Here is a 20,631-nt window from a genome sequence, read left to right on the forward strand (position 1 = left end):
TGCCCATACTTACATGAAGGTGACATGTTTTCGGGGTCAAGAGAAGCGCTTATATAACAGCAAGGAAAAACCTGCTGAGAAGTGTACAAGTACAATTCGAGCTACTTGGCTAAAAAGAACGAGGGGGAAAACGGTCAGTTCAAGCTGAAGGCAAATTCATGATGAATTGCCAGGAATATCGAAATGCCTCACACTCAACTGGCAACGCCGGTTGATTATTAGAAATGGTCTCCTGCTTCCATTAAAAATAAACATGGAAATGGTCCAGCCCTGTTTTTCTGCCTATTCAATTCTGTGTTTGTATGTTTTTATTCAGAAGTTGCTTTTGAGTTTCTAATGTAATTAGAAGCTAAAGCATATGCTGGACCAGTGGCTTGCCAATATCAACTACTGGTAATTAAAATGTTTAACTCATTCACTCCCAGCCATTTTCACTGACGCAACCCCCTTCACTCCCGGCTGTTTTACTGGATTTTGACAGATTTTGCAAGGCCCACAGAACATTGTGTTTTATTGCTGTAAAAACATGTAACCTACCAAAAGAAGAATTAGAGTCTCTCCTTTCATCAGGAAAAAAAAGTATATTTGTATCTGTATCCGTTTTGCAGAAATTAGCATTAGAATATAGTTAAGTTTTATCATTATTCACAAATCTGTTTAAAATAGTGGGGAAAATAGCTTGTTGCAACATGGCCCTGGTTGATCTCTTATACTCTGCTGCCACCTGCTGACCGTTTTTGTAATAACTACCATTGCTTCAAGCAGTTCAGGGGCTGTGTCAAAGCCTTCTGCATGCTCTAGCATAAAAAAATATTTTTATTTTTATTTATTTTTTAAACGTATAAATACGTCTTTGGGACCATGGCAACATTTAAAATTTAAATTATAACTTTTTTTTGGAGCAAATTAATTAACAGGCTGCTGATCAGTTCCAAAATCCCGATCGTGTAAAACCTAAAAATGTGGATTATTATAGTTTACAGCTAACGAAAACCTCCAAATCCGCACCTCAAAAAAATTGCAAATGACATAAGAATCAAAATCCATAGTTTCCCCCACCAGCCCCCGTCGGTCAGTTAAGGAGGTTGTTTTTTTTTTTTATAAATATTGCTTGTTATACTACACCATGTACATTGCACAAACCCTTCATTTACATTCCTTCCCTCGATCTTCTGCACTGATGACATAACGCTAAGCTCCGATACAACGAGACACAACATTATATAAAAAGCAACACAAAAAAAAAAAGGCTGCGCCTCTGTGATGGTCTCGTTTGTTCGGCGCGCTTATCCTTCAGCTCGGAATTAATATGTTAATTATCTGCTGATCTGTTGGCGCAGCGTGGTGTATTTTTTAATGAGGAGTTGGCGTCTCTGGAGTCTTTATTAAAAATGAGTAGACAACATTCCTGAGAAGGTGTTCAGGCGGCGCAAAGTGAGAGAGTGTTCACTTTAAGTGTCCAGTGGTGGCTGTGTGCATGCCTGAAGGGGAGGAATGGGTAGTATAGTGTGTTAAAATGAGCATTAAGAATTGATGCTCCCATCTGGAGGACAAGGTACAGCAGGGTAGGGGAGATTTTTTTTTCTTCTTCTTTCAAGAGTTGAGAAGAACAATTTCATTGAGTGTCAAACGAAATATTCTCCGAACCTAACGGTGAATTAAAAAGAGAGAGAGACAGAGCGATGAGGTGAGGGAGGAAACTGAGCCGTCGTGCCCTATTAGCAAGTGTAATTTAGACATTTGCGATTTTTAGATCAGGGAAATGACAGAATGAGATGGAAGACAAGAAGAAAAAAAAAAAGAGGTAGACGACTGACTTATGTTAATTATTCACCGAACCCCTGGGGTAGCGTTTATGTTGAATACAACTGATACCAAAAAAAACAAACATTGATGACATTATGCCCCAACTTTGTGCATCTTTCATTCAAATGCATTCAATTCACAGCAAGCGGCGCATAACCTAAATGAAGCGCTTCTACTTCCGAAACAAACATGACCACGTGCATATGTTATCTAATCAATAGGCAAAGTCATTATGCGCCACTCTGACATTAAGACATATCTAATCACTGGAGCCAACAGCAGCTTTTCAATCAGCACCACCTGCTCCTCGCGAGATGCACCCGTAACAACAACGCAGCGTGTTGTTGTTGTCCACGCTTCAACATCGGAGTAGCGTGTGACTCACACGCCAGCCTCGCTTCAACCCGGACCCGCTGTGTGCATTGGAGCTAATAAGTTCTGACATCCAAACTTGTCCAAGTTGATTAGGTGGCCTTTAATCATGCAAACTTATCTGCAAACATCCAAGCGCTGTTTTTTTTGTTTGTTTTTTGGGGAAACGCCTAATCAGCAACTCAGCTCCCAGTGCTAAACATGAGGAGGAAGACTGCGAACTGTTGCGACATGACCCCCGCAGTTGTTTTTGACACACTGGAGTGCATTAAACAGATGGCTCTCCATAAAACAAAAAGTGAATCAGATTAGCTGTCTTGTCACTGGCATGTGAACAACATATTCTGTGTACTAAGTCAAGGATCAGGACACCCGGCTGCAACACTGACAGACTGACTACAGACTTTAGATTTAGAGTATTGTTACTTTGAAGTCAAGTTCTTCCAAGCCAAATTCATCCCAACATGGCTTCGGGGAACTTGCTTTGATACAAAGTCACAGGGTTCCTATAGGTTTCTTCACGTTCAATTTGAGACTGTTAAGACCTATTTATGCCACTACAGCACATAGACCACAAACAACAATCCTGGTACAAATGTGAATAAACGAAGAATGACTGTTAACACTGACATTTTTCTTTAACATGGCTTGCAATGTTTTTTATTAGTTATCTCTTTGACCGCCAAAAACGTTTAATGACGTATGCTAAAATCCTAATGAATGCCGCCAATAACGTCAATTGACGTCAACTACGTTTTTTTCTCAATGAGCAGTGCAACGTCTTGTGCAGCACTGCCTTGTCATTGGGGTTGTAAAATCCCCAAACAGCCACTAACTATGGCCAGCAGATGGCAGCATTGTATCTCTTTTCAATGGGCTTCCGGTATATGGAATTACAATGAAACATGACGAATCTGATTAAATAGAATGTTTTCAGGGATGTCACTTGGTTTACAATAGCAGCTGGCTGGCTAGTGTTAGCGGCTGTTGCTTCATTTATTTTAGCAGCTAGCTGGCTAGTTTTAGCTGCTGTTGCTTGATTAGATTAGCAGCTTGCTGGCTCGTGTTAGCTGACGTCACATTATTTACATTAGCAGCTATCTGCTAGTGTTAGCTGTTGTCGCTTAATTTTTATTCGGTGCTTGCTGGCTAGTGTTAGCTGAAGCAGCAGCATTCATATTAGCAGCTCGCTGGCTAGTGCTGGTTGCAGTCGCTTCATTTACATCAGCAGCTAGCTGGCTCGTGTTAGCTATTGTTGCTTTATTCAAAACATTAACTAAAAAAAGAGGAAGTTCTTTCTTTTTGTTTTAGTTTTTTGTTTGTTCGGTTGGTTGTTGTTTTTTGCTAATCCAATTCAAGGATTGCTGGTGGAGATCTCGGTTTTACGTCCCACTGAAATTGATCAACCAAGTGATCTTTCTGCATGATCATTAAAAGCAATGAACCTCTAGCAAGTTACATCTCTTTCTGTATTCACCTGTATTTTTATGTGGTTGGGGAAAAAAACATCCTTTAGAAGCTTTTCACACATGCAGGAGATAAAAGGATGGTGAAATAATATTCTAGAATGTACTTTTGTTTCTTTCAAAGAGCATCTCCAATATATTCTCTTTTTTTTTTCTTGATGTGATAAGAACCAAGACAAAGCAGCTCATCCATAAAAGGCTGATATTAGCAGCAGAGGATGCCTTCTTTGTGTGGTCAAAGGTCCATAAAGCAATCAAATATACATAGAACTCTTTATTTATAACTCCGCATCCACTTTGCATTAGGGTCCTTTATTAATGCAAACACAGGCTGCGGTGAGAGTGGAAATGCGAAACGAAGGGACAGCAAAGGTGGAAAAAAGAGGAACAAAATGTAAAGGGAATGGAACTGAGCGACGCGAGCGGCAGTTTTAAATATTTCAGCCACGGATTGCTGTGGAGAAAAAAAAACACTTTTCATGCAAACTCCAAAAGGACTTTTATAAAACAAGCATTTCGTTCAGTTGGATCGTGCACAGTAGGATTCACTCAGGTTGGGGTGGGGGTAGAAAAATGTTTTACTCGCTAAGTGAATTCCCTTCAAGTGAGTTTTCTTGGATATGCTGGAGAAATCTATCTAGCTTTTGCCAGAAAAAAATGTCGTGGGTGTTGCATGTGCAGTATAGCGAGCATATGAAAGATGCTCATTTGTAGGATTTGCTTTAATATGTGATGAAAGGAAACAGGCTGAAGAGCTTGTGACTGGGGAACACCACATAAAGAGGTTCAGTCAATAACTGCTATTAATGAAGCAATCCTAATTAAGAGTATGCGGCTTTAAACTGGAATGGAACTCAGACAACAAACCCGCCAAAAGCACGCCAAGTAAGTGAAGCTATTTCCATAGCATAGCATAGCATAGAGTAGGCTATTTCCTGGTTTTTCCCTCATTCCAATCAATATCAGCAAAGGCCTGATTGTTAGAAGTGACAAGTTCCATAATGCACCTTTAACTCATTCACTGCCATTGACGGCTATTGACGTCAAAAATTAATTTGAACTATTTCTATTAGTTTAAAAAAAAAAATCCACTTTTGTTAACAGTATGAAAACCTAGGGGAAAAGATACATTTAGAACAGATATAAAATTTGTGATTAATTGTGAGTTAAGTAGTGAAGTAATGAGATTAATTCCGAAAAAATTAATCGTCTGACGCCCCTAATTTTTAATAGTTGTATTTATTTTTATTTTTTTATATATATTTTTAATAATCTTTTCTTTAAAAAAATATTTTTTTTAAATTAGGGGCGACAGGCGATAATTTTTTTTAATCATAATTAATCGCATGACTTCACTGGTTAACTCACAATTAATCACAAATTTTATATCGGTTTTAAATGTACAATAAAAAATTCTAGGTTTTCATACTCTTGTTAACAAAAATGGGTTTTTGACGTCTATAGCCGTTAATGGCAGTGAATGAGTTAATATTTTAACCTGACACGCAAAAAAAATAAAAAGTGTGCAAGTGAGGTAAAAAGATCAATGACAATTGATGAATTTAAACTCAAAATATTCTATATAAAATAAATAAAAATCCAATGAAAATTCTATTGGCTGACAGGACGTACTGTTAATTTCATTGTATTTATTTATTCAATTTGTCCTCAGTGGACTTTGGAATTGCGGATACTGTAAATATATAGACCATAGAGTTGTAAACAAAACATTCATATTCCCATAATAAGGTCAGAGGGTGATAAATGACTCATGGCTGCTGAATATGCTGCTCGGCAGACAAGCTAATCCACCGCAGCACTTCATCGTGACTTTTGATGCGGCTGCGAAGGTGGTTCGACAGACGAGAAGTGCCTTTGTCCCAAAGCCGCAGGAAGAGTAAATGGAATGGTGCCGCAAAGACCCTCTGAGAGCCCTCTCCCTCATTTCCTCGGCGCAGGTATTTGACCAGAACTAAAGAGCTCTCTGGAGCCAAGATGAGAAGCTTGTTAGAATAAGAAACTAGCGGCGCGGCTCATTATCGGCTCCTCTTTGCGGCTCACTCGCTGTAAATCCCTCTCCGCTTTCCTCTCGCCCTGTCAGGAGGTGACGTGTCAATACCACTCAGTGGTTTGACTCTCGAGAGGGAATATCGTAGCCTATTTTACAGGCTTTTTTTTTCTTTCCCTGGGCTGCTCTTGGGAAACGATTTCTCGGTAGAGCTGAGATTCAGTTTTGAAATTTGATGGGGTGTCATGTTGCAATCGACAAAAGGGACATTGCTGAAGCATTCCCACATTTGTTATTGTGATTCTTATTCTCCTCACTTTTTTGCCGCGTAACAACTCCCACATACTACTACCGATTCACACCGTTCAAATTGCTTCAAAAATTCACGGCCCCCGGGGTATATATATCGTCTGATTTCACATGACTTACGGTATTCACACAATTTAACGTTAAATATGAACTTTTGCCTCGTCATTTTCAATGGGACAGACATTGAAAAAAGTCCCACTTTCCACGCCCACTTCCATACATACAACTTCTCATCATTACCACCTGTCTGATACTGCTCAGTGGCACAGTTGGTAAAGTGCATTATCCAGTTACCAGGAGGTCGCAGGTTCGAATCCCACCTCCAACTGTACATGGCAAATATATCCGTGACCATTATGGACACCTAATGACTATCATATCAGGAAATGGATCACAATTTCACTGAAATTATTAAATGCATGTTAGCTTAGCTTTTAGTATCAGATGACACTTTTCAAAATAAATGATTTCAAACAAGTCAAGTTCGCTCAGTGGTTAGAGCAATTGCCTTCTACCACGAAGTACCTGGGTTCAAACCCCGCTTGGACCACATTTTAGTAATTTATCTTTCAATTTACTTCATAAGGCACATGCATTCAAATCAACTTTCTGCAGAAATCGCACTTTGTCTCGTTTTTGTTTGAAGTTGTCACGTGATTTCAGTTCTGTGTCAATGATCGCTACACTGGGGGAAAAAAACTTTCAATTTAGAAAGGAAAAACGTATTAAAAATAATCAACCTTATGAATGAACTGATTTACTCACAAAGGGCTCTTTCTTCATCCGCTCTGTAAAAGAAAAAACATTTTGTGGTCTTCCACTTTTTGTGACTGCACGTTTGCTGTTAATCTAATTGCTGTGTCTAATAGTGTGAGGTCCAAACAGCGCTTCTATATGCAAATGAGTAATCAAGGAAGCGTCCGCGTCCATTCACGGCTTAAAATAGGGGTGGAAATGAGGCATGTGCGTACGGCTACAATGTCACGATGACGCACATGCACAAGCTCAGCTGTGGAGTCTCATGAAAGCCACTGGGTTTAATAAGAGGATGATGCAACAGAAGATTGGTCTTTTTGCACTTTGGCTCCAAAATGTTCCAAAGGAAAAAAGCCTCCAAATATAAGTGGATCATTATCAGTGCATGGCTCTAAATATTTATATCTAACCCCCAGCAGCGCACCCAAAAAAAAATCAATAATGAAGCAGACCCATCAATCAAAACAAATCACTGCCACATGCTTGAACAATATATCTCCAGCCTGACAGGAAAAATTATGACTCGAGTGAAGAAGAGCCTCCAAACAGAAACGTATTGCTAATATCAGTGAAGAAGAATGCTGAGGCACGAAATGTACAATAAAAGGTTCTTGTCTTTTTTGTTACTGTTTTTCATGTGATTATTTTATATTCACGGCCAAGAAGTTCTTTGCCAAATAGTTAGTCTAATTTTAACTTAACTACCCGCATTAGTGTGGGCTAGTTAGTAATCTTTCCACTTTTTAATATGTCATTCAATAATAGTGGCTCAGCGGGCGGTCATAACCTTCCGAAATTTGCATATTTGTCTTGCCCCTCAAAATACATCAACAATTGGAATGTTGAAACAACTATGGCCAATAGTATAGTATAGATCAATTATTTTGGTACCCTTCAAACACTTTGACAAACAAAAGACTTCACTGAATAGAACCTGGCAAAAATGGAATTTTAAATTCTTGTTTGTAAAAGAGATTATTCCTGACATACAGTATTCACTAAATCACTAAACCAATAACGTGGCAAAGACAAAATAATTGGCTACGGTTCTGGTGGCGCATGTGTTTATTTTCAACATTGATAATTGTGTTTCTTCAAATATTACAATGAGGCAACGACACTGTAAAAAGAGAATTGTTGAACCAATTTTGATTACAAATTGAATTGAACTTTAAAAAAATGCTTCAATCGGTAACACGATTGAATTAAGTTAATCCAAAGTGAATATATTAAATTGAATGAAATATGAGTTCATTAAACTTAACGCATTCACTGCCATTGACGGCTATAAACGTCAAAAATTCATTTGAACTATTTCTATTAGTTTAACATTGTTTTTCCAACTTTTGTAAACAAGAGTATGAAAACCTAGAATTTTTTGTATAGTACATTTAGAACAGATATAAAAATTTGTGATTAATCGTGAGTTAACTAGTGAAGTCATGCAATTAATTACGATAAGAAAATGTAATCGCCTGAAGCCCCTAATTTTTTGTAATCTTTTTTTTTTTCGTGTCAGGCGATTAAATGTTTTTAATTGCAATTAATTGCATGACTTCAATAGTTAACTCACGATTAATTGCAAATTGTATTATATCTGTTCTAAAAGTACAATTAAAAAAATTCTAGGTTTTCATACTTTTGTTAACAAAAGTGGGAAAAATGTTAAATGGAAATAGTTCAAATTAATTTTTGACGTCTATAGCCGTCGATGGCAGCGAATGAGTTAATGTATTCACTTTGGATTAATTGAATTCATGAATTTTAGGAAAAAATGTTAATCAATGTTTTTTTTAAAGAAAATCCATCCACTTAAAAGAAGGACTATAGAAATTGGCTCATGTAATCTATTGAAAAGCTGAAATTCTGAGCATTTAGACAATCTGAAAGTTGACAAAATGATTAAATGTTTTCATTGTTCTACTGAGATCCAAATCAGGGCCTTCGTGGTATGACTGAACTTGTAAAACCAGACAAAATATACTCCAACAATTTTGTTATCCGTGTGCGGGACATGACGTAGCTCAGCTCTCCTGGGCAAGGACACACCACTTAAAGCGCCACCGCTGTAACCGAACACATGTCTAAGTGCGCCAAAGGCCAGTCCGCGACATCCTCTACCTGGCAAACACGGGAATGTTTAATGCTCTCTTCGCCGCCCCGCATGCTAAGAGGAGTGTTATCATCAGCGTGGGCAGCCATGCAGGAAATGAACGGCACGCCTGGACTCTGACAAAGCACGTCCGACACCGAGTGGAAGGCCGGCGGCGTGGTGAGCTGGGAGCAGATGTAATCACTCAGGAGATAAGGATGCCAGGCAGACGAGGAATAGAGACTGTAATGTCATACTGTGTATGCTGATTTCATAACACCGTGTTCCTCCAAAACACACTTGAGTGTGCATGTAAAACGTCCACGGTAGCAATGTGGTGACTTAAAGCCTGCGGTTACTTTCGGAGTGTAGCGGTGTGTGTGTGTGTGTTAGTGCAAAGTCAAAAATAGCCTTAGGCAACATAGAAGGTGGATCTCTAGTTACATCAGCAACAGGTCTTCCCTCATCAAATTTGAAGCACTTCTCTCTTGAATTCATTTGCAATTCTAACCAATCCATTGCTAAGCTTCAAGACAGAAGTACCTCAGATATGAACACGAACGGCACCCAGTAGAGCACATACAGTATCTCCACCCAGGCTCAACAATCCCAAGCATCCATTAAGATATTTGAAGCTATTTGAAGTTAAAAAGATATACTGAACAGTTCAAAGGAGCGTGAAACATTGAGTCATTCATTTGTGTTGATGTTCTGCCACTAAGTGGCATTACTGTTTCATGTTGGACATTAGTGACAGGAACAGTACATTTTTCTTTTCAAATTCAGAGCATTTGGTATGTGGAACATGAAGCAACTCGAGGACTCCAGGTCATTTTGTTTGTAAATTACAACTAGACACCAGTCCCCACAAATACTTTTTTTCTTAATCACACTTATTATTGCTAAATTGTGTTTTAGTGACTCAATTGCAAAACACAGCATAAACAACAATGTTTTTCCATCAACTGTATTTAAATTGCCGATGCCCCTGGACATTGTATTTAATGCTATTTAAGGCCTTAATTTTAGCCAAATCCATTAAATGACTTTTAATGTTTTTTAATGACCCGTGAAAATCATGTCTTGTGGCTTTTTCACAATCTGGAACTAGAAATTAGAAGTGTAGAAAATTGTCATTTCATGTGGTTTTAAGGAGGTCAATAGGTTTTTTTTAAAGGATTTTTTATGCAACAAGATTATCAGGGGACAGCCATTTTGTTGACTCAAAATGACATCACAGTTGCTCAGCTTGCGACCGTCACATGACCAAACTCAGACAACGTATGAGCCGTGATTGGTTGCGACCCGAGCAACTGAGATGACATTTTCAGTCGACAGCAAGAGGCAGCAAGAGGCAAAATGGCCGCCGCCTGAAATGTATAAAAATTTGCTGCTTAAATTACATTCCACGAACACGATATTGATCAGAATGCTGTTTAGACTAGTAGGTTCGCATACAACATATTGCAAAGAAAATTTGGGGGTTGACTTGCAATGCATCTTAGACATCTCTCAGCAAGAAACTAAAGAAAGTAAATGACAATACCCAGTTTAATTTGCAAAGTAGCCACTCTTCTTTTCCCTCTTCATGGTCGTCAAGAGACTTCTGGCAGCGAAGGATGATTAAACCATTCATTAACAAGTATACACCGAGGTGATGAAATGTGTCACACACCCCCTGTGGTGTCAAGAAAAAATACAACACATGCAATAACCATAGACACAAAATGACTGAAGTGCTGACCACCTGGCCAAATGTTGACAACACAATGTCACCGTATTAATAAGTCTGCTCCATTGATTCTCTTGGATGAAATGAACATCCCTCACACCTTTGAGCTGGTAAACAAGCCCAATCTGTTAGTGTGTGGACGCAATTAAGCTCAAGTCACATGGAGAATGACTCATTGCTCTTTTACACTCAGCCTACTGGGACTTAAAATAACTTCTCTTTTTTTTTTTTTTTACATAAAACACTTACACTTCAGCTTCAACAGTTTCACTGCCACTAGTGGAGTTTAATTTGGGGCCTCGTCTCACATCAGAGGTGGCAAATCCAGGTCCAGAAAGTAAAAACCCTGCCATAGTTTGTGCTAGCTAGCTAGCGAGCTTCCTAGCTAGCTCCCCCTGGCGTTCGGTTAACAGCTAAGGAGCTAGCTAGTGTTGGAAATCATTTCTTTGATTTCTGCGTGTTCAAATAAAATTCAAAGTTGAAGTCTCGTGGAGAAGTTTGCCAGCTTTATTTCAGAGTCTGAAAGACATCTTTAGAACCTGGCTCAAACAGCTCTGGTCCAAAAAAATGTAACATTCTCAAAGTACACGCATACATTTATACAAAAACAAGTTCCCTCCCCCTTCATTGACAAAGAAGTACCTTTTGCCCCTACAGACAGAGCCCCCCATTCTTATCTTTACTTCAGTTCCTGTCTTAATCCACTCAAGATGTGGGTAAACAATTGGCCCCCCGGCGCCTTCTCGCACAAGGGATTTTTATGGACCGACCTCTGATTGCATTTACAGACATCCCCTCATTTAGATTGAATCAGAAACCTTACTTCCCCAGGGAAGAGAACAAAGACTATAGATTAACTAACATATGGGGAACAGTTGTAACATATCTAACTAATCTATCAAAACACTTTGAAAAATATAAATTGAAACAGAAAAACAATGTTAATAATCTAACACTAGCTAGCTAGCACAAACTATGGCAGGGTTTTTACTTTCTGGATTTGCCACCTCTGTCTCACATCCACTCACACAAAGGAACAGCCTGCAAAATCACAATGAACTTCACTTGCGTATATGAACCGTAGATGTGCACTTTTGCCCTGAAAAGAAGCGTGCCTACACACATTGCCCGATAACGACTCCCCTCTCGCCGCCCTGACCTGTTTTTCTACCACTGAGCCCCCCTGAAGGCATGCCACCAACCCTGTTTAAAAGTAATGAATAAACACTTCCCCACACTGACAGCCTCCAAAAAGCAATTTAAAGGAATTAAGTTTTAATTAACATGCAAACACACCTTCACTTATCAATTTATATTCGCAGAGGGCTCCACCGTGTAAAAACAACACCAGAATTTACACACGCGCAAATACACAAGTGGCGAGTTAACACAGTCGGCCTGACCTCGCCCAAGACCTACAAGGGCAAAGCTAAGCGCGGCGAGGGACAATAAATGCGGAGCTATGCGTGTAATGAATAAGTTACACACGCCTATTAGGACAGGCGGCAGTGATAAATGCCTCTCATTCCCTCATTAGGCCGTTGGCTGTCAGCAGGAGCAGAAGAGACCAAGGGCCAGAGATTTAACCTTGTTTGGGTTTTAACAGCCATGAAATGCATTTCCTTATTGGAGATGAATAAGCTCCTGTCCGCCGTTCGTATATTTATGGTCAAATTAAACACGTACGCTGTGACAGGCAAAGTAAAGGGTGGCCTCAGTGCATATTTAGTCCTGATGGGAACAATAGAAGTGAGCTGGATGAAATGTATTTAACGACAATTAAAAGAGTAAATTTAGTTTTGCCCCTGTGGGGAACAAACGTTGCCATTCTCGACAAATTCCAGCTGATGCTCCTTTTTCCAGATGAGCTACTGACCCCACGTGTACCATGGGACTAGCTGGCGACTAGTTAAGAAGCGTGTACCCAAAGACGTATTTATATGTTTTATATGGGGGGGGGGGGGGTTATGCATACATAAGCATACAGAAGGCTTTGATGCAGCCTCTGAACTGAAAAGAACAGTTGAAGCAATGGCAGTTATTATTATATAGGTGGCAGCAGAGTATAAGGGATCCAGCCAGGGCCAAGCTCTTTTTCTCAGTGTTTTAAACAGATTTGTGAATCATGATTAAACTTAGCTATATTCTAATGCTAATTGCTGCAAAGTACTTTTTTTCTGATTAAAGAAGACACTCTCATCTTTCTTGTGGTAGGTTCCATGTGTTTATAGCAATAAAACACAATATTTTGTGGGCCTTGCAAAATCAGTCAAAATCCAGTAAATCAGCCGGGAGCGAAGGGGATCGCTTCAGTGAAAATGGCTGGGAGTGAATAAGTTAATGACAATGAGCGCTAAAGAAAATGGATGGATGCCTTGAAAATCGAGCAAAAGCTCTGTTCAACTTTACTGAGAATCCATGACAGTGAACCCCCACAAATTCAAGATGGAAGATGAAAGTTTTCCGTTGAGTTCCTACAGGCAGACAAAGCGCCTTGAGGGGTTGACGCTATTTGCTTTACAAATAGGGTCAATGTTCAGTATTATTTTCAAATGTTCTCTGATTTCCTCATTGCAGACCTTTGACATCATTTTACACGCCATCTTCCTCAATAAGCCCTAAACTTGTCCCATTCATACCTCAAAGGCCGCACTCAGTTCATCCAGCCAAAGTCCTTTTCATCCAAGTCCCACCTCGTTACTTTAGGTGTGCCCCAGGGCTCTGTCCCGAGCCACCTACTTTTCATGATCACCCTCCGAAAACTTGCACTAAAGGTTGCGTAGCTTTTGCGTGGTGCTAACCGGCATAAATGGAGCAATCAAGGAGCGTGCCATCCACTAAGCACGCGAAGATGGGGAAATTCAGTACTAACTGCCGCTGTCAACCAGATTGCGCCCCGGTGCGCCGGGAGTTTTTGTGCCTACGTAAATGTAATAATTTGGCAAAGAAAATGCCCAACTCTATGCAAATGAGACTCATTGATAAACAGCGTGTGATTTACTAACACCAGCGCTAATAACCACCACCTCGGTCATTTCATCTTTCTCGCAACTGTTACTATTATACTGCCGTGTTCTTGGCGCAAATCCATTGCCATGTGTGGTAAATCGGGCGCAAATTTGCTGTTATCCAGAGTTGGCAGTTTCTCCATCTCTGTTGGCCATTCCCTAGTTTCTCCTCCTCCTCCTCGGGTCAAGAGTCTGGGTGTCATTCCATAAACATATCAATAACCTAACCCGGTCAGCGTACTTCCACCTGCGCAACATCAATTGTCTACACCCCCACAACCACTTCTATCCTTGTCACCTCGACACTACTGTAACTCTCTCCCCTTTGGCCTCCCTCACAAGTACTTATAGGGTTAAAAAAAAAACTGCTGAATGGGATACAACCTTAGTTGACTCCTGCATTTCTTCAAGAACATACCGTTAACAGAATTATGGGCCACATTATAGAAATAGCATCAAATAGATGGATCGTAACCCGAAATGGAAAAGAGGGAATTAGTGGCCCTTGACCCCTCATTGATCTCCTGTAGGTTTCTCCTGAGAGCACAGAACAAGTTAATAACCATCGAACCCTGGCCTGGAGTTGGCAGTCCAATCTTTTTAATCTACACCACTGCAGGCCAATTGAAGGCAGGCGGCACGCAACAGTCGGCCATCTTTTTCGGCAAAGGTCCCCGTTCCCCCGATGCAAGGACTATCTCTATCGTGGAGAATCGATCTCTTGGGTAAATAATTCATTCAAACAGCAAACGGTCAACCAGGAGGCCATTACAGCTCCCCTGGGAGAACGAAAGCATTATTACCTGGAAGACAGCAGCGAGACGCTGGAGATTCTCTCAAGAAAAAGAAAAAAAAATTCTTAACCAATCATTGTCCTTTAATTGTAATCTTGACCTAGCATTGCTGCACCAATTGACTTAAGACAACAGTGCACCATTTCAAGTCAAACCTTCTTCCCTTTTTCTTATGTTCCCTCACTTGAGGCAAAAGCTACTACAGATGTCAGCCCCAAAACAATTGCGGTCAATCATGCTAAAATGAGAGGCGAGGTGCTCTCATTTAAATGACGCGAGGCTAACCTTGAATGAATGTGAATGAGTTAAGACAAGAAGCTAAAGTAGCCTGTTGTCATAATGTCAAAAAATGCGTCCTTATGATAACCGTTATTAAGTAAGCACAGTACTTAAGGTCATCTTTGACTGAAGAGGAAAAGCTATTTAATCCAAAGTAATATTAGTTGTTGGTTCAACGCCATTCAAATAAATCGTACTAAGAAAAACAGAAACTGTTGCATTGATTTTTATTTTATTTTTTAGAGTGTATTGCAATCTATTCTAGATTTGCGCTTTTAACCAAAAAAACAACCATTCAAATTCCCTCTTTTTTGTTGTCTGACAGACTGGCATCAAGTATTCACACAGCAAACATGAGGATTTGCAGAAATGAGATGTGATTGGTAATTATAAAGTATAAAAGTGTATCAGCGCTTTTTTTTTTTTTTTTTTACTTGCATCCGACAACCTTACAGCACCCCAATTGTAACTTTGACCATCTCCATTCAACTGCATGCGTCCACTGGGATTTGACTAATGAGGAGTTATAGCAAATACATAAAGACTGACAAATACACACTTCTGTCTTTTTACATCAAAATGCACGTGATATTTGCGCTAATGTAGCACGTCGAGCGCAATCAAGCGTGAGCGCCTCTCAAATCTCGTAATCCATATTAATATAAGCGCGCGTGGCGCCTCAAAGACACTGTTCCTTTCACATAAGGGGAAAGAAGAAAAGGGAAATCCTGCAACGGCATCCTGCAGGAAACAATTAATTATCAGTCCATCACAGCAGAGGTAAAGGAGAAACCTCTTTAGCGGGGATGTCAGCGGTGCTGACGGCGCCAACCATGCATTTGAGAGAACACGTCCACAGCGCTATCATTAGCGAGAAGGTCTGATCAGAGGGAAGCATGCTGACAGCACATAAAAAAAACAGCCATTTGTCTATCAATTCATCCTTCTATTCACCCCCCCCCCCCCCCACTTCATACTACCTCCTCTTAGAACCAGCGGAACTGTGGTAGTCAACATCAAAAGTAGGAAAGAATGAGGCACATCATTAGCGGGAGAAGACAGCGGCAAGGGAGGATGAAATCATTTAGACGCCGCTGTGGAGAGGAAATTGCTACGCTTGTCGAGAGGGAAGAGAGAGAAAAGGACGGAGTCAAAACAAGAGGAAGGTGCCACAAACTGGAGACGCCGGATCATAAACGGCACTTCTGATTGGGTGGTAATAACACATGTGGGTTATCATATGCAGTAGACTCTCGGCCCCCCCAATCATCACCTGTCCTCCTTCTGTGATCTTCCCCCACAGGTGTGGGGAGGCCTCGTTTGAGAGCGTAATTGCCGGGGAGCAAAGATGAAACGTGAAGGTGCTGCCATGTTCGAAACGTGACGCCAGTCACTGCAAACACTGCACAGGCTTTCCGACTGCGTAACAAGTATAGTTTGTCGCGGAACCTCACTGCCCTTGTTTGACTTATTGGCATCAAGACGTGAGAACAGAATATGATTTGTGGGCAGTCGGTTATTGCAAGCAGAGGCAGACAAACCATTAGGTAAACACAGACTGAGACCCTGATGATTATTGTTTCAAGTCTTAATTTACATACTTAAAAACACGTAAAAAATGTTGGGGTGTCAAAATTAGTGCGTTCATTTTGAGTTAATTTAAAATTCCTTAAAGGCCACTCTTTTTTCTTTTTTTTATGCGCAATTAATGGAAAAGCCTGTACTGGGGGAATTCCACTCGCAATGCAGCAGACAATGTCCAGGTCAAAATTTCGCAGTTTTATAATAATGCATATTTTTGTGTTGTATTTGACATTTTTAAAGATGTGCAGAATTTCACAAGTTAAAGATTCGATACGTCTTAACTCATTTGCTCCCAAAAACGTATAAATACATTCTATTTTAAATATTTTAAGTATCCCAAAGATGTATTTATGAATTTTTTATGTGTTGTTTTTTTTTAAGCTAGAGCGTACAGGCTTTGTGGCAGCCTCTCAACTGCAAAGAACGGTTGAAAAAATGGTAGTTGTTAAACAGACGGCCATCAGGTGGCAGCAGAGCAAAAGAGATCAACCAGGGCTATGTTGCAAAAAAGCTCATTTACTCATAATTCTAAATAGATTTGTAAATAACGATGATATCTAGCTATATTCTAATGCTAATTGCTGCAAAATGGTAACAGATAGAAATATATTTTGTTTCCTGATGGTGATTTTTGGGCTAGTTTCTTATAAAAATTGAACACAATATTCTGCGGGCCTTGCAAAATCAGTCAAAACCCAGCAAAACAGCCGGGAGTGAAGGGGATCGCTTCAGTGAAAATGGCTGGGAGTGAATAAGTTAATATGAAAAGAAAAATCTACTGAGCTGTCACCAATGTGTTACAACTGCAATTATGCCATCTTGTGGCAGAAAAATTACTTTAACAAAAAATCAATGTCACACTCGTTTTTTACAGTACAGTGCATCTTAATTTTAACTCAATTTTATTAATTATTATGAAATGAGTGTATCAATGACTAAAATACACAGCCATATTTCTATTAGTTGACATTTTTTCCCACTTTTATGTTAACAAGAGTATGAAACTTAGAAAAATATATTTTATTGTACATTTAGAACAGAGATAAAATATGCAAAATATGTTATTTTTATTCATTTATCTTTCAACTACAATTAATACTTTGTTATTTTCACGTAATTTATCTTTCGATTTACTTCATAAGCATTCAGCTATTAGCATTCAGCTTCCAGCGTTCCCACGCAATTTCCGCAGATTGCACTTAGTCCAATTTAAATAGAACTTGTTGTATCATTAAGTGATATTTTGTTCCAGCTGCTCAAATAGCCAAATTGACAAGTTGATAGTAAGCAATTTAAGAAAAAAAAAAAGGAAAAAAAGGAAAATAAATACTATTTTCAATCATTACACTCTTTGCAAGGACAAGCGTTATTCTTCCTTTGCGCATTCCATCATGTGTACTCAAAGTTGTCATTTCATACAATGTTTGCCCAGTAAATTTGTTTGGTAAGCAATTACCACTATGACATCCTTTTTTTACACCAAGTTCTGAGAGAAGCACCTGCTAAGCTTTGGCATAAATCAACACACCGTCAAACAAAACATCTACTACAAAAAAAAAAAAGACAACAATTATACTGACATTCTGTCAGATTTAATAATACAAAAAGTAATTTAAAACAACAACAAACAGCTACAAATAATCTCCATTGTGGTTATTGTTTTAGTCCTCGGAGTTTTACATTTCTGTTTACCTATCAGTTCCTGCGGGACAAACAAATAAACCCCTCAGGCTGACAGATAACAATTCTCCTTTTTTACCCCCCAAAAAGCAATTAGCCATTATTATGTCCCTCTGTAATCTGCCGAGTTCATTTTATTTGCCTCTCAAACAGCGGAGGCTTATCTCCCTCGTATTTACACAGAGCGCCGATTGCGTCCAACACATCTGCGCCCTACGGCAGTGGCAAACAGTCAAAGTTATTGTCACCCCTCCCAAAACACGCATAAATCAACAAAGAGGCTCAGCGTCGTGTTTGCCAAAGCCTCGCACCATTAAAAAGAGAAGTTAAGACACTTGAGAAAGAAACGCATCCGAACTGACACGGCCTCGGCAAAGGATTCACGACACCTCTGTTTGAGAGCAAAATATGGACGGGCAACTACTATGCGTGTGTGTATGTGTGTGTGTTTTACCGTCATTGCCCTGGCTCCCCTCTCTCTTCAGCATCTGCACCGCCCCCACATACTTCTTCAACTGGACCTTCAGGACCTCATTCTCCCTGCACAAATAGACAAACACACACACAGAGATATCACATAACCAATAACGGCTAATAATAAAGAGGTCGTGGGCGCGGTATTGGGTGGTATGGAGGTGATTTATACTTTTCCCCTACCTAATATTCTTACTGGAAATCCATTAGAGACTCGATCAGATTGGTTTCAGACTATATTTGTAATATCAAGCTCACTGTGTGAAATTACGTGTTTGCCGGGGGAAAATAGGAATAAACGCCCTGAGATGGAGGAAATCAATTGAAATTCCAAAGTAGGGCAGAGGCATTCAAAATGTGATGTCTCGAAACCAATCGTTGGCCTCCAAAATAATTACGTCACGTTTTAGAACTGGGCTACTTTTTTTTTTTTAGAACCGCAAAGGAGCAGGTACCAGAAAAAGTGAGTAGAGTAGATACCGGCGGTGGAAACGAGGCTTTATTCTCCAAAGATGAGCGGGGGAAACTATATATGCATTTTGATTGGTTGGAAGTACAAAAATATTCATATATTAATAAATGCCTTTGTTGTCACGCCTCAAAAGTAGGACCATTTTGAGGATCAAATGCCGCAAGTCGAGTAAAAAAAATAATAATAATAACACCCACAGGTTTTAATTAAGTAATTGAAAGCACACTGGGCGGCGGAACACAGTTTTGATATTTTTAGTAGTTTGCCACACTCGTGTAGCTAAATATGACCATGATACATTAATATAAATGCTGAATTCTTAGGTCCAACTTTATTAGGGTTCTGTGTCGAGTGAGCATATATGAAAGTAAGCAGTTCCAAAAGTGTTGGAGCAGAGGCGGTGGTTTGTTTTGGGTCGAGGACGCAGACACAAAGTGAGAAAGGAAGAGGGAGTTTCCTTTACAAGTTGCAAGAGGCGGAACATGATTGACTTGGGGTTGAAATCAATCGGAGTTGGAGGGAGGCTTTATGCCCTTGCCAGTTAAATTTAACAGCCTTTGTCTTGCTCCACTAACCCCGCCCCCCCTCCCTTTTTCCCTAATTCTCCACGGGTGATTTTTGGTGCCCCGCTTATCAGACTTCATTCCCCGCTTACAAAGGAGACCTCCACGCCGCCATTATCAGACCCCGCCCGCGACGCAGGCGTTGTCCCAGCCTGATTAAATTATATTGAATACACACCGCTCCACTCAGAGTGTGTTCACGGGGAAACAGAGTCGGCCACTTAAGCAGATATTGGAATGTGTCTCATTTTTACTGAGAATGAGTCTCGAGGATGATGTTACCACCAGCGGGCAGATAACTGCCCCCTGTGCGAACAGACCTTAGTTGTATGGAGGACCAAAACTGCCAAAATTAAAAACACATAAATGACTAAATAAATAAATGAATGAATAAAAGTGAAAATAAAAACAGATATTACAAATATAATGAAAACATTTAATTAAATAAATAAATGAATGTGTATATGTATATATATATATATGTGTGTGTATATATATATATATATATATATATACATATACATATACACATTCATTTATTTATTTAGTCATTTATTTATTTTTAATGTTGGCAGTTTTGGTCCTCCATATGTAAAATCCTTTTTACAAACCAATAATTGATGATTCCATACACTGAATTTGTTTAAGTCTGATTGTTTCCTGAATAGTTGAGCATAATTGTAACTTGTCGGAGGAGATATCAAGGAGGCAGCAGTGAGACCTCCCAAGGGGAATTTTCCTATTAAAACATGACATTTACTTTTACAACACGACAGAACTGCGTCAAACATTTAATGGCACGCCACACTTTAAAATACTGCGCTGTCGTTTCTTCCCGTCCGAATTTTTTTGTCCTGTTTGATCCGATAATCTTTTATTTACAGCAAATGTCCCTTACCGTGAATAAATGATTATCTAACGCGACAATACTAAACCGCCGCCATCTCGCCGCGGTTGTATTTTTTGGTCGGTGGCCCGATAATGAACTCGTTTTGTTGAATTATTGATCCTTAAAAGAGTGAAATGTTTTGTGCTGATGTAACATTGGCTTGTTGTGCGATTCGAGACACAGCGTGAGCTGAAGTGTGCACATCAATTGCAAACGTAGCTGCGAATAGAAAAGTGGCGTTATTGCTACTTTGCTTGAAGCCCAATTGTGATGATCATCTTCTAATTGATAACATTTGGTGAACGGAGCAGGCTAATAAAACACGTTTTTTTTTTCTTTCTTTGAAA

General features: G+C 39.6%; 1 protein-coding gene across 2 annotated transcripts in view; it reads right to left on the minus strand.

Moving 5' to 3' along the window:
- Positions 1-20,631, minus strand: part of snx29 (sorting nexin 29) — a 117,932-nt gene that overhangs the window by 62,273 nt on the left and 35,028 nt on the right. For both annotated transcript variants that reach the window (XM_086064830.1, XM_086064829.1), the window contains exon 14: positions 18,341-18,426. In XM_086064830.1, coding sequence (XP_085920956.1) covers positions 18,341-18,426 — 86 coding nt within the window. The remainder of the gene's footprint in view (positions 1-18,340; positions 18,427-20,631) is intronic.

Source organism: Leptonotus elevatus, chromosome 20 (genome assembly GCF_054856555.1).
Source record: "Leptonotus elevatus isolate MCC_2025b chromosome 20, RoL_Lele_1.0, whole genome shotgun sequence".
NCBI classification, from domain to species: Eukaryota; Metazoa; Chordata; class Actinopteri; order Syngnathiformes; family Syngnathidae; genus Leptonotus; species Leptonotus elevatus.